Raw genomic sequence first — 14,090 nt, 5'->3', positions numbered from 1 at the left:
CAATGTTATTGCGACCAAAAAAACACAATTCTGGTGTTTTTATTTTTTTTCTTGTTACAGTTTACTGATCGGATTAATTCTTTATATATTTTGATAGATCGGGCGTTTCTGAACGTGGCAATGCAAAATGTGTATTTTTTTAAATTATTGTTTTATTTTTAATGGGGCAAAAGGGGGGTGAGTTGAACACATAGCAGGGCTTCAGCTACAGGGCGACGCTCATAGCAGATCAACAATGACAACAACGGGGGTCTCCTGCAGACTCTGGGTTGCCATGCCAATCCATCGGCACCGCGCGATCATGTGACAGGGATGCCAATGGGCAGAGCTAGTGATGTGCAGCTGGTCTGCGTGAGTTAAATGCTGCCATCAAGGATTGACAGCGGCATTTAACATGTTAACAGCTGCGGGTGGATCGCGATTTCACATGCGGCTGTAGGGGCACATGACAGCTGATTAGATCAGCTGTCATTGTACCTGAAAACATACGGGTTCAGCCCGAATCAAAAGCCGAGACACAACCTATGATGTAACTTTTACTTCATAGGTCGTGAAGAGGTTAATGGTGTTGCCCCTATGGTATCCAATTTCTAGCTATCAATGCAAAAGCGGGATTTATCGCTGAGGAGGAAAGACCCTCATTCTAGCCTTCAGTGCCATCTTGCTCAGTACCATGATAGTATTGTGGTTGGCAGGAGTCAATGAACAGGCCTTCATGAGGATATGTCACATTGGCACCCAGCTACCGTACATATTATCACCCTACACCATAATTTCAGGAGTAGGACTGTTGTGATATTCTCCGGTGAAAGCCTCTTCATCGCTTTGTCCATGTTGTCTCCAGATGGAGACTGGAGGATGGGAGAGAGCAATGAAGATTAGAATGGCAGTCTAGCTTAATCAGTAATGAGTCAAGCTTTCGTATTGGATGCAATGGTAGCCGGAGATTGGTCTTGAGACCACGTGGGTATCGTCATGATGAGGCCTTCACGAAGGAACATCACACTGGTCCTTCTCCTGGAATTATGGTGTGTGGTGGCATAATGTACTGTAGACAGTGATATGGAAATTTCTCAAAAGTGTTCCAGGAGTCATTTTTCCACACAATAACGCCACGTTTCATGTTACTCATGCTACTATGAGAAACATGTTTGGTGGGCAATTGCAAAGGGAGCTGCCAGCAGCGGATCTTGATGATTTCTGTGCACAAGTGCATTTAGTGTGGCAGAACATTCCTTGGACATCCATCTCATTGATAAAATGCCAAGTTGTGTAAGAGTGTATTTCTCATACTTGATACTGAATAAATTGAGATTTTTTTTGTTTATTTTTTTACATTTTTTCATCATGTGCATATCATGAACATGTCTCTCAATCCTGTGATTTCCATAATTCCACATAATTTCCTTCTTGGTGTTGCAATTTCAATATTGAGGAAAGGAGAAAGTGATATTGCAAATTAAAGAAATATACAGTACATATTTTTTTCAAATGCATTTAACATGCTGGAATTGTTTGTGTATAAAGAGGCAGCCCCCATGATATTCTGTGTGAGATGTCACAAAAGTGACTGAGCCTTATAATGGAGGTCACAATACTGACTGTATTTATAGGCTCAGCTCTATCATGTCATAATAATCTGTATATTGTATTAGTGTATATTTTGATTAGGTCCATTGTTAGAGCCGAAGTGTTAAAGGAGTGTGGCCAGCACAGGGGCTTGTGAGTCCCACCAATATTGTGTCCTAATAGTCTGTGTATTTATGTGTGTATTGGTAGATGCATACCTTTCTTCATCATCGATAATCCAGATGTTGATAAAGCTCTTATTCTGTCCATGCTGAAAGGTCAATGAAGTATTAGAGACTGTGTAGTCAACACCATCGGGTGAAGCAGAAATACCCCGGGAGATAAAATGAGCCATCACAAGTCCATATGTTCCATGTAGTCTCAAAACTGGAATCAGTAATGACCCTACATCTTCTTCCACTAAGAAAAGAAATTTAAATTATGCAAAAGTGACTTACTCAGATCTGAAACTTACGTGTATAACATTGGAAGTATGGAGACGCTTCTGGAACCAGTAAAGTTTTTTTCTTATATTTCTTTATCGAGCTACTCCTGGCCAAATAAGATCAACAGGAATATTTTCAGCCATTTTGATAGGATGTGCAACCCAATACTCCTAAAAAATGTCCATTACCAGGCTCTATGAATATCCCCTCCTCAATTTTAGTAACAGAAAACTATTGCATTATATAGGTTCCTATACACACTAGACTAAAATCGGCCAAACCCCTGATTATTGGCGGAATCAGCAGTCTAATGGGTATGAGGCCTCCTGTCTCTCATGCAACAACTGAAGTTGGAGGAGAGCAGGATCTGGCCCTCTGGATATCTAATAGCCGATCCATTTGTTTCCCGGATATGTCTGGCTCTCTCAGAGAGAACGCTGGAGCGGTCAGATGAGCGTTCATGTGTATGTGATTGTCAGTATAGACAGCTGTCAGACGAGTGATGGTCCGCCCAACAGATTTCTAATGTGCTTGGCGACCATAAGTGATGAATTCTGTAACGTGATTTTGCCTTTTTGACTATGAATGATAATTGAGCGTAAGGCTGGTCTCACTTTCTCCATTTTTCATGGCATTTGTGTTGATGTTTTACACTGTTTTAGGATTTTTATTCCAAAAAAACGGTAGGGGAAGATGTTACTTTAAATTTTATAGCAAAATATTTTCTGTATAGTGTTTTTCTTTTTGTATGCTGTTTCTTTGGTCAATATCATTTTTTTACAAAATACAACCTGCATTAGCACGTTAGGGTGTTTTTTAAGCTTTTCTGTAGGTCTAAGGCTAAGTACACATTAGCGTTTCTGGGAGCAGCATATCATCTGCATGTGCAAACGCATGCCAAAACGCATGTAGACGCATGCTTACGCTGAGGTTTTACTCCGCATCATCTTACGCATGACACAAATAAACCTCCTGCGTGTGCATGCATTTAAGTGCATTTTGGCATGCGTTTGCGTTGTTTATGCGCATGGTGGAGGTGGTGAAATCATTTCCTGGACATGCGCAGTTTGAAGTACGCATGCATATCGAACGCATGCATACGCATGTCCTTGCGTACCAATGCGTTCCCATAGACAGTAATGCATTGTCTTGACGCACTCATCCGCATGTGCATGCCTGCGCATAATTGACGCCCCCAAAAATGCAACATTTTGCGTTCACCGCACACCGCGAAACGACGCATGGGTACGCATCCGTATGCGAACTGATGCAAACTCATGTCCCTGAGTACACAATGTTAAATATATGTACACAAGACGCATGCGGAACTATGTGGATGTAGGTATACGCTGCGCACACATACGCTAATGTGAACCTGGCCTTAAAGGGGTTGTCCATGACTTTTATATTGATGGTCTATTGATTCAAATAGGGGACAGATGTGCAGTACCCGGCTGCGTCCACTTGGCGGTTGACAGAGCGGTGCTTGCAGCTTCACATCTCAGCACGTACACTCACTGCCAGCACTAGGAACAGCTGATTGCCGGGGATGCTGGCCGTCACACCCCTCCCCCCCCCCACAGATCAGATATTGATGACCTATACTAAGGTTAGGCCATCAATATTAAAGTCCTGGACAAACCTTTAAAAAAATGCCATATGTACAATTCCTGGAGTATTTTTTTTTTTACATATTTTAAGAATATATAAAAAAATAGTGTGAAGGAGGTTGCAGGAAGAATAAAGTAAGTATGGATTTTAGGTAGATGTCAAAATAAGGCTCTATTTATATTGTATATATAGTGATAGCTTATAACAGAGGCTACAATGCTCTGCTGGATCTTATATATTGCAAAATACGTGGCACAATAACTTACAATAGGGCTCAAAAGGGTGACACAACAGTGGCCCTTGTTATGTAGGGCAGAATAGCAAAGCACCAAGCGCTCTTTTTCTGAAGGAATCTGATGGCTTCTAACACAAAGTGTACACAGAATACAATGTGAAACTTTAGAATGTCTTTTTTTTCTACTTTTTAATTCATTTGGCATGGCTTTAAATCAGTTTCAATGCTGCAAACTTAAATTCTTGATCAGTAGTCTAACTCTATTAGATCACTGATGTGTGAGAATATGCACAATATTTTTGATTTATCCCTTACATTTGTATATAATGTATCACTGAAACATCAGAGTCCCCAGAATCCGTTTGCATGATCGGCTTCAGCACTTTGTGAAGGCTGAGAATACCCGTTTACATCGGGGAATAAATATTCATGATATAATAGTATACAAATAAAACTAAAGTACCTTGTAGGGAAACAAACTCTGGATCAAACTCTATCACTCCTTCCGCATTATCGTTTGTTAGGATAATGATTCGAATAACAGAATTGTTCCCGATGGTAGGAGGTTCATCAATCAGGAGTCCATTCTCTCTTACAGCATGATCATAGCCACTGAGAAAAAAAACAATAAACATTCTAATAATTATATATAAATACAATTATAATAAATATAATTAGCGATGCGTATTGGGACAAAGCAATTTGCATTAGAAACAAAGTCAAATATCTACAGAGTAGACCTGTGAGGACTTCACATACTGTAAGTTTGGTGCAGTGTTTGTCCCAATAATGAGAGTTCTTCCCTTGTCTTTTATCAAAAGTTCATCACAATTTCATAATATGAACGGGGATTAGCTCATATATTGCAGTTGGGTTTACTTTTTTTTATTTTAGCTAAATCCAGTTCTTAATCCAAAAGTACATTAACACATTGTAATATCAGTGCATCAAGACCGGGTCATGTCTTGAATGCAGCATAAAGATTTGCTGAAAAAGATGATAGACAACACCTGTCGCAGAGAAGGGGGGTATGAAAGAAATTGAAAATGACATTACTAGGATCATTGTCACTTCTGATTACCAACACCAAAATGTGAGAGAAGTCATTAATAGACACTGGGACATACTCAAAATGGACCCAGATCTTAAGGATTTTATAGGAGAACGCCCCAACATCACCTTCCGTAAGGGAAGATCTATCAAAGATTTAATGGTACATAGCCACTATAAAAGACCAGTGGTAGAAGGGACCTGGCTGGATAGGAAGCCATGTGGTTTTTATAGATGTGGCCATTGTCACATGTGTAAATGGATGAAACCTAACAAATCGTTCAGGAGCTCTTCTACGGAAAAAAAACATTCTATCAGAGAGATTATTCTAATTGTAAGACCACTGGTGTTGTTTATAAGGCCACTTGCCCATGCCCAAAGGACTATATTGGGAAGACAAAGCGAGAGTTCCGGAGAAGGGTGGGGGAACACATGGGATATAAGAAATAATAGGGACACCCTCCTGGCCAAACATATGAGACAACACCATGGGAACCAGCTAGACAACATTGACTTTATGGTAATTGAAGTGGTGAAACACAACTGTAGAGGTGGCAATTTGGATAAGTCCATTCTTAAAAGGGAATGTGAGTGGACATTTAGAATGGATTCACTGGCACCTAAAGGTATCAATGAACAAATGTCTTTTGCGTGCTTCCTGTAAACCTGTTCTTTTTGCTCCCTTCACCCTGAGTATATATATTCACTTGGACTGTTTGTATGAAAATAGGAATCTAGAAAGACTGGACCATGAATTTCCCCTGTTTTGGGGGTGTACATATTATTGTAATTTATCTTTGTAATAAAAATCCTCCATATGAATAGAAATTCATTATTTTTATTCCTTATATATCCCCCTTGTAATAAGGAAGCCGATTGTGAATGTGGAATATTCCCCTAATATATTATAGTGTTTGACAATTGTAACCCATAGGGATATATTATATTTGGATGTTTGCGGATATAAAGGAGCTGGTTGGGAATCTATAAGCCCTAAAGTCCCCTTATGTTCATCTATGCTGGGTACGCTAAGATATGTACTGGCTGTAGCCATTCAGTTTCATTGAAATAGGTCCGGGCTATTTGGAAAGCGTATGCGCGGTGAAATTCATCTGTGATGCATTGGAAAGCCTGGGATTATCGATATGGTGCAGTCCTGATTACAAGATATGGCCGTGCGCTCCATACGGAGCTTGCGCAGCTAGTTCTCGGTGTGCGTCCCAGCCGGGGCATGCGCAGTGGAATCGGACCCATAAGGCATCGCAATACTCGTTCTTCCGGTTTAGCGATGCGGAAGTGGAGGGGGATAAGTGCGGGACTATTTAAATGGAGGTGATTCAACTATTGGTAAGCATCACATCTAGATCGGAACACATTCTGTATATCAGGCCTCCTGATGAGCCAGAGGGGCGAAACGCGTTGAGGCGGAACTGGCGGGTGGCGCTGCATGGATGAGTACCATCATTTTTATGCCATGTTTAAATTTGTGCTCAGGATATAAAGAGCAGTTAGGGCATTGTTTGGACTGCAGTAACCTTTGCTACTAGCGATCATGGCTTTTGGGTATCTCACCATACAAGGGGATGACCATGTACAATTATCTATAGATGTTGATCTTTCTTAATGGTTGCCCTATTAGCATTGAATCTAAATGCAAATTTTTACCACTGATCGCCGATTGTGTTCATAATTGTTTTTATTGCACTTTTGTTTGGGGACTAGGGTATCCCTAGAATATTAGGAGTGATTATTGTTTAGACACAGAGGTGCCCTTTATTCCCTATCGAGGGAGGGAGTATATGGTTCATTGTTATTTAAGGGCCATTAGGGGCAGCCATCGCTGAGCGGGGGCGTTAATACGTATCCCATAGGGTGCCAACCTCCGCTGATAGGAAGGTGCAAGTATAGGTACCAGGCTAGGGACCCCAATAATAAATCCCCAAAGGGTTGGTTGTTATTTCACTGTGTTTTTGATTTTGATGGTGACCATGTTTTGGTTTTTAATAGGTATAATAAAATCTGATTTTATAGGGTAGGTTTATGATTTATTTGATATCAGTGCATCTTAACCTCAGAAGCACATTTTTCTGATAAGATATATTGCAAAGTTTCTTAATTGGATCTAAATTATTGATTTCTGAAATCAAAATTAAACCAATGGCTGCTCTGTAAGCTTCTCTTATAATACATGCATGTTTGCTTATTGTCCTAGTGAACAGCTTACACTCTGTGAGAAGGTTTGACAAGTTAATCCGTTTCTCGCATTCTACTGTAAGTAAGGAACAAATACTAATTAGAAGGTTTCTCTTACCTTCCAAGAAGGGACACTTCTGTGATGATGATGAAAAAATCTTCAGGCCCTTCTGGTAAAAGATCGTTTTTAATCCCTACAGAAATACTTTTCATAGTTTCATTTGCTCTGAACACAATTTGTCCTTTTGTGTCTGTGTAATCCAAATCACTCAAGGCAGAGCCACTCTTGGTTTGGTAATTGAGTTGAACCTCTCCAAAACTACCACCGGAACGATCGATGGTGACATTCACCTTTTATAAATAATAGGGAGAAGTTACAAAACGTTTAGATTGGGTGAATAACTTAGATGTGCATGTTCTGAAAATCAGCTGTGCTTGGGTAAAGAAGAATGCCCTGCACCAGACCCAAACACAACTAGAAGGTTCCTTTGTGACATAGCAATAACTGCTGAGCTACAAGTTGTGTCACCATCATTGGTATCATATTTGCACAGAAATATTTTTCATAAAAATACATTTTAGTTGACACCAAAAAGGAATTCCTACTTCTAATTCAACAAGAGCGTTTGGTATGAGAATTGGTAATGGATTCTTTGATAACTGGGAATCACTGAAACATCATGTATACTATGCATATAAACAAATGTATATACTCGAGTGTAAGCCGAGTTTTTCAGCACTTTTTTGTGCTGAAAATGCCCCTTTTGGCTTATATTCGAGTGAGGTGTCCAGAACATGGAGAGGGAGGGGCAACAGCGGAGCAACGGGTCATAGGAGGCAGGAACCGGCTGCTGCGGCTAACTCCCGTGCCCGCTGCTAAACAGAAATGAATATTCACTGCACTGGCAATGAATATTCATTTCTCTGTAATAGCGTGCACAGTTACAGCCGCCGCAGCCAGCTCCTGCAGCTGCCAGGCGGTCACGTGTGCCGCTGCTTAAGAGAAATTAATTTTCACCTCTCTCCACGCCAATGGGCATCTGAGAGGTGAATATTCATTACTCTTGAGTAGCGGCACACGTGACCGCCCGACGGCTGACACTGTGCACACTACTTAATACTCACTGCACTTCCGGCGTGGGAAGGTTAGCACTCCAAGATCAGGAGCAGTGCACTTCAGAGCTGTTTTTATGTGATAAGAGAGTGATCAGCAGTATGTGTAATAACATGTTAAAAAAGAAAAATAATACGCACACATGAAAATTAATTTTCCCACTAGAATTGTTTAAAAAGTTAGTAAAATAGAAATAGTAATAAAGGGATTATCTACTACTTTAAAACTGATGTCTTTTCCTCAGGATTGGCCTTCAAAATCAGGTTGGTGGGAGTCTGAAACCACGTTCATACATTCAGTGTTTGGTCAGTATTTTACACCAATCCTAAGAAAAGTATAATAGAAACACGTCACCACTTCTGTTTTTATCACCCACTTCAGGTTTTGGTTTACAAATACTAAAGTAAAATACTGATCACATATTGAATGTGTGAACATGGTTTATCTCCCAGAATCTCCTACAATCAGGTGTTTAAAGTAAGATATAGCAAGAATCGTTTTCCCATCAATATTTACACTGGTCCATACAGCATAGTGACTGTGCTGGATTACAGCATACGTAGTGACTGTGCTGGATTGCAGCATACGTAGTGACTGTGCTGGATTACAGCATACATAGTGATTGTGCTGGATTACAGCATACATAGTGACTGTGCTGGATTACAGCATACATAGTGACTGTGCTGGATTACAGCATACCTACTAACTGTGCTGGATTACAGCATACATAGTGACTGTGCTGGATTACAGCATACATAGTGACTGTGCTGGATTACAGCATACACAGTGACTGTGCTGGATTACAGCATACCTACTGACTGTGCTGGATTACAGCATACATAGTGACTGTGCTGGATTACAGCATACATAGTGACTGTGCTTGATTACAGCATACATAGTGACTGTACTGGATTACAGCATACATAGTGACTGTGCTGGATTACAGCATACGTCGTGACTGTGCTGGATTGCAGCATAACTACTGACTGTGCTAGATTACAGCATACCTACTGACTGTGCTGGATTACAGCATACCTACTGACTGTGCGGGATTACAGCATACCTACTGACTGTGCTGGATTACAGCATACATAGTTACTGTACTGATTACAGCATACATAGTGACTGCTGGATTACAGCATACTTAGTGACTGTGCTGGATTACAGCATACGTCGTGACTGTGCTGGATTACAGCATAACTACTGACTGTGCTAGATTACAGCATACCTACTGACTGTGCTGGATTACAGCATACCTACTGACTGTGCGGGATTACAGCATACCTACTAACTGTGCTGGATTACAGCATACATAGTGACTGTGCTGGATTACAGCATACATAGTGACTGTGCTGGATTACAGCATACATAGTTACTGTACTGATTACAGCATACATAGTGACTGCTGGATTACAGCATACTTAGTGACTGTGCTGGATTACAGCATACGTCGTGACTGTGCTGGATTACAGCATAACTACTGACTGTGCTAGATTACAGCATACCTACTGACTGTGCTGGATTACAGCATACCTACTGACTGTGTGGGATTACAGCATACCTACTGACTGTGCTGGATTACAGCATACATAGTGACTGTGCTGGATTACAGCATACATAGTGACTGTGCTGGATTACAGCATACATAGTTACTGTACTGATTACAGCATACATAGTGACTGCTGGATAACAGCATACTTAGTGACTGTGCTGGATTACAGCATACGTCGTGACTGTGCTGGATTACAGCATAACTACTGACTGTGCTAGATTACAGCATACCTACTGACTGTGCTGGATTACAGCATACCTACTGACTGTGCGGGATTACAGCATACATAGTTACTGTACTGATTACAGCATACATAGTGACTGCTGGATTACAGCATACTTAGTGACTGTGCTGGATTACAGCATACGTAGTGACTGTGCTGGATTACAGCATGCATAGTGACTGTGCTGGATTACAGCATACATAGTAACTGTGCTGGATTACAGCATACGTAGTGACTATGCTGGATTACAGCATACCTACTGACTGTGCTGGATTACAGCATACCTACTGTCTGTGCTGGATTACAGCATACCTACTGACTGTGCTGGATTACAGCATACATAGTAACTGTACTGGATTACAGCATACATAGTGACTGTGCTGGATTACAGTATACGTAGTAACTGTGCTGGATTACAGCATACCTGCTGACTGTGCTGGATTACAGCATACCTACTGATTGTGCTGGATTACAGCATACCTACTGACTGTGCTGGATTACAGCATACCTACTGACTGTGCTGGGCTGACAAGCAAATAAGACAAGGCTGCAATCCACACCACAGCTGCTACTATAAAGTAGCTGTTTGATATCACAGAGGATTGATGGGTACATGGCACTCACAGGAGCAGCGCAGCCCTTATCAAACAGCTGATAAGTGAAAGTACCGAAAGATGATCCTTCACCGATCTAATGTTGATAGTCTATACTGCGAATAAAACATGAATGTATAGGAAACAAATAGCTAATTCGCTACAGAAAAGCCACAAATCATATTAATATGTTTGGTCATTACCCATCTCACATCTTCAGAAATTTGCAGCAGCGTTTGTGAAAACTGAAATTTTCCATATGGAAGATCGCTGGAAACCATGGTGATATTGGCAAATCTAGCCGATTCATTTATTAATCCTCCTTCACTGACTTTACTGAGATGAAATTGATAGTAGCTCTTTTCTTCCGGAACACTGTCGTCAAGAGCCTAAATGTGACAAAGTGACATAAAGCAGAATTCTGTAGGTGTAGTAATTACCGTATGCTCTGCAGTGACTAGAACACTTGCAGGGACAGTTTGACACAGTTTTTTGAGTGGGTCGGATGACACATAAAGAAGAGCACATAAATCATATTTATTTAGGGTCTGGATTCCAGTTTTTATTTTCTTCAGTTTTCAGTTTTAGTGTGTGGAGCAATTAACAGAAATCATGCAAGACAATCAAATATTTCTTATAGACAAAATAGTAACTAAACGCCCCGATATTTTACATCTGCGGAGACTGATGACGTCGTTCGGTCATTAAATTGGACAAGTTTGAAAGCTAATATGAAGAATGCTGTATATAAGGCCATATTCAGAGGGGCTGTTTCAAGGGCTTACAACTACAGAATATACATCAGACTATACATCAGTGTGCCATAGACCGGTATCAAAAATATACAGCGTTCTGTGTGCACTGGAAAAAAGAAGGGAGCGCTCCTGTTTCCACTGAAGCAAAATACAGTATATTAAGGACCAAGTCATAATTTGCGTTTTATTTTTTAAACTGATTTTTTTTCGTGATATTCATTACCAGTTGTTGTTCCAAATTCCTCAAAATGGAGGATGCGGGTTCAAATATTTAGATATTGTTTTTGTCTTTTGCAGGTTTTGTTGCTTTAGAGAGTAAAAAGTCTATTAGTTTTTAACTGCGCAAACAAAAATATGCAGACAGAATTTGTACTCCGTTAGGGTGCTGGAGTACAATTACAAAATAAGTTTGAAATATTTTCTAAAGTTGTGATGTGCAATAACAAATTGTATTGTGGTACCGTGTTAGCCAGAAAAATCGATGTGAATACTTTTCTGCCCAATGATGACAGAAGTATTCTAGAAGTGATACCTTTATTGGCTGCTTTTCCTAGAATACTTCTGTCATCATTGGGCAGAAAAGTATTCACATCGGTTTCTAAAGTTGTAAATGATGAAATAGACTAAAACATCTGGATAACATTTAAAAAAGTGCATAATTCTGAACAGAAAAAAAACCCTGAAGAAAACAAAGAACGTTAACTTGAAAAAATTTAATTAAATTAAAGAATGAATGAGGTGTAAACCAAAATGCAACTAATAAAGCAAATTTTACTCCAGTAAAAAGGTGCAAAGACAATAATGAGTCAGGGCCAACGTTCTCATTTATCCACCTGTAACAAGAAGCAGAATTGATGAATATGGATATATGAATACTATGAATCTGAATATAGTTCTAGGTGCAGGATCCAACTATAGTCCAAATCTCACACTTGCTGTATAACATACTGGGCTATTTAAGGCTGTTTTACATATATATATGTATATATATATATATATATATATATATATATATATATATATATATATATATATATACATATATATATATATACATACATACATATATATATATATATACAGTGGGGCAAAAAAGTATTTAGTCAGTCAGCAATAGTGCAAGTTCCACCACTTAAAAAGATGAGAGGCGTCTGTAATTTACATCATAGGTAGACCTCAACTATGGGAGACAAACTGAGAAAAAAAAATCCAGAAAATCACATTGTCTGTTTTTTTAACATTTTATTTGCATATTATGGTGGAAAATAAGTATTTGGTCAGAAACAAACAATCAAGATTTCTGGCTCTCACAGACCTGTAACTTCTTCTTTAAGAGTCTCCTCTTTCCTCCACTCATTACCTGTAGTAATGGCACCTGTTTAAACTTGTTATCAGTATAAAAAGACACCTGTGCACACCCTCAAACAGTCTGACTCCAAACTCCACTATGGTGAAGACCAAAGAGCTGTCAAAGGACACCAGAAACAAAATTGTAGCCCTGCACCATGCTGGGAAGACTGAATCTGCAATAGCCAACCAGCTTGGAGTGAAGAAATCAACAGTGGGAGCAATAATTAGAAAATGGAAGACATACAAGACCACTGATAATCTCCCTCGATCTGGGGCTCCACGCAAAATCCCACCCCGTGGGGTCAGAATGATCACAAGAACGGTGAGCAAAAATCCCAGAACCACGCGGGGGGACCTAGTGAATGAACTGCAGAGAGCTGGGACCAATGTAACAAGGCCTACCATAAGTAACACACTACGCCACCATGGACTCAGATCCTGCAGTGCCAGACGTGTCCCACTGCTTAAGCCAGTACTTGTCCGGGCCCGTCTGAAGTTTGCTAGAGAGCATTTGGATGATCCAGAGGAGTTTTGGGAGAATGTCCTATAGTCTGATGAAACCAAACTGGAACTGTTTGGTAGAAACATAACTTGTCGTGTTTGGAGGAAAAAGAATACTGAGTTGCATCCATCAAACACCATACCTACTGTAAAGCATGGTGGTGGAAACATCATGCTTTGGGGCTGTTTCTCTGCAAAGGGGCCAGGATGACTGATCCGGGTACATGAAAGAATGAATGGGGCCATGTATCATGAGATTTTGAGTGCAAACCTCCTTCCATCAGCAAGGGCATTGAAGATGAAACGTGGCTGGGTCTTTCAACATGACAATGATCCAAAGCACGCCGCCAGGGCAACGAAGGAGTGGCTTCGTAAGAAGCATTTCAAGGTCCTGGAGTGGCCTAGCCAGTCTCCAGATCTCAACCCTATAGAAAACCTTTGGAGGGAGTTGAAAGTCCGTGTTGCCAAGCGAAAAGCCAAAAACATCACTGCTCTAGAGGAGATCTGCATGGAGGAATGGGCCAACATACCAACAACAGTGTGTGGCAACCTTGTGAAGACTTACAGAAAACGTTTGACCTCTGTCATTGCCAACAAAGGATATATTACAAAGTATTGAGATGAAATTTTGTTTCTGACCAAATACTTATTTTCCACCATAATATGCAAATAAAATGTTAAAAAAACAGACAATGATTTTCTGGATTTTTTTTTCTCAGTTTGTCTCCCATAGTTGAGGTCTACCTATGATGTAAATTACAGACGCCTCTCATCTTTTTAAGTGGTGGAACTTGCACTATTGCTGACTGACTAAATACTTTTTTGCCCCACTGTATATATATATATATATATATATATATATATATATATATCTGTATACTGTGTATATATATATATA

The 14,090-nt window shown here is 40.0% G+C and overlaps 1 protein-coding gene across 1 annotated transcript in view; it reads right to left on the bottom strand.

The window, feature by feature from the left end:
- ADGRV1 (adhesion G protein-coupled receptor V1) overlaps positions 1–14,090 on the bottom strand; it is a 753,646-nt gene that overhangs the window by 386,229 nt on the left and 353,327 nt on the right. Inside the window, exons 63-66 of the mRNA XM_069745343.1 lie at positions 10,790–10,975; positions 7,223–7,455; positions 4,325–4,473; positions 1,788–1,989 (exon numbers count right to left, since the gene is read on the bottom strand). Coding sequence (XP_069601444.1) covers positions 1,788–1,989; positions 4,325–4,473; positions 7,223–7,455; positions 10,790–10,975 — 770 coding nt within the window. The remainder of the gene's footprint in view (positions 1–1,787; positions 1,990–4,324; positions 4,474–7,222; positions 7,456–10,789; positions 10,976–14,090) is intronic.

This window comes from Ranitomeya imitator, chromosome 1 (assembly GCF_032444005.1).
Source record: "Ranitomeya imitator isolate aRanImi1 chromosome 1, aRanImi1.pri, whole genome shotgun sequence".
In the NCBI taxonomy this organism is placed as follows: domain Eukaryota; kingdom Metazoa; phylum Chordata; class Amphibia; order Anura; family Dendrobatidae; genus Ranitomeya; species Ranitomeya imitator.
Note: the sequence above shows the minus strand (reverse complement) of the source record. Positions and strands in the feature narration are given on the sequence as shown.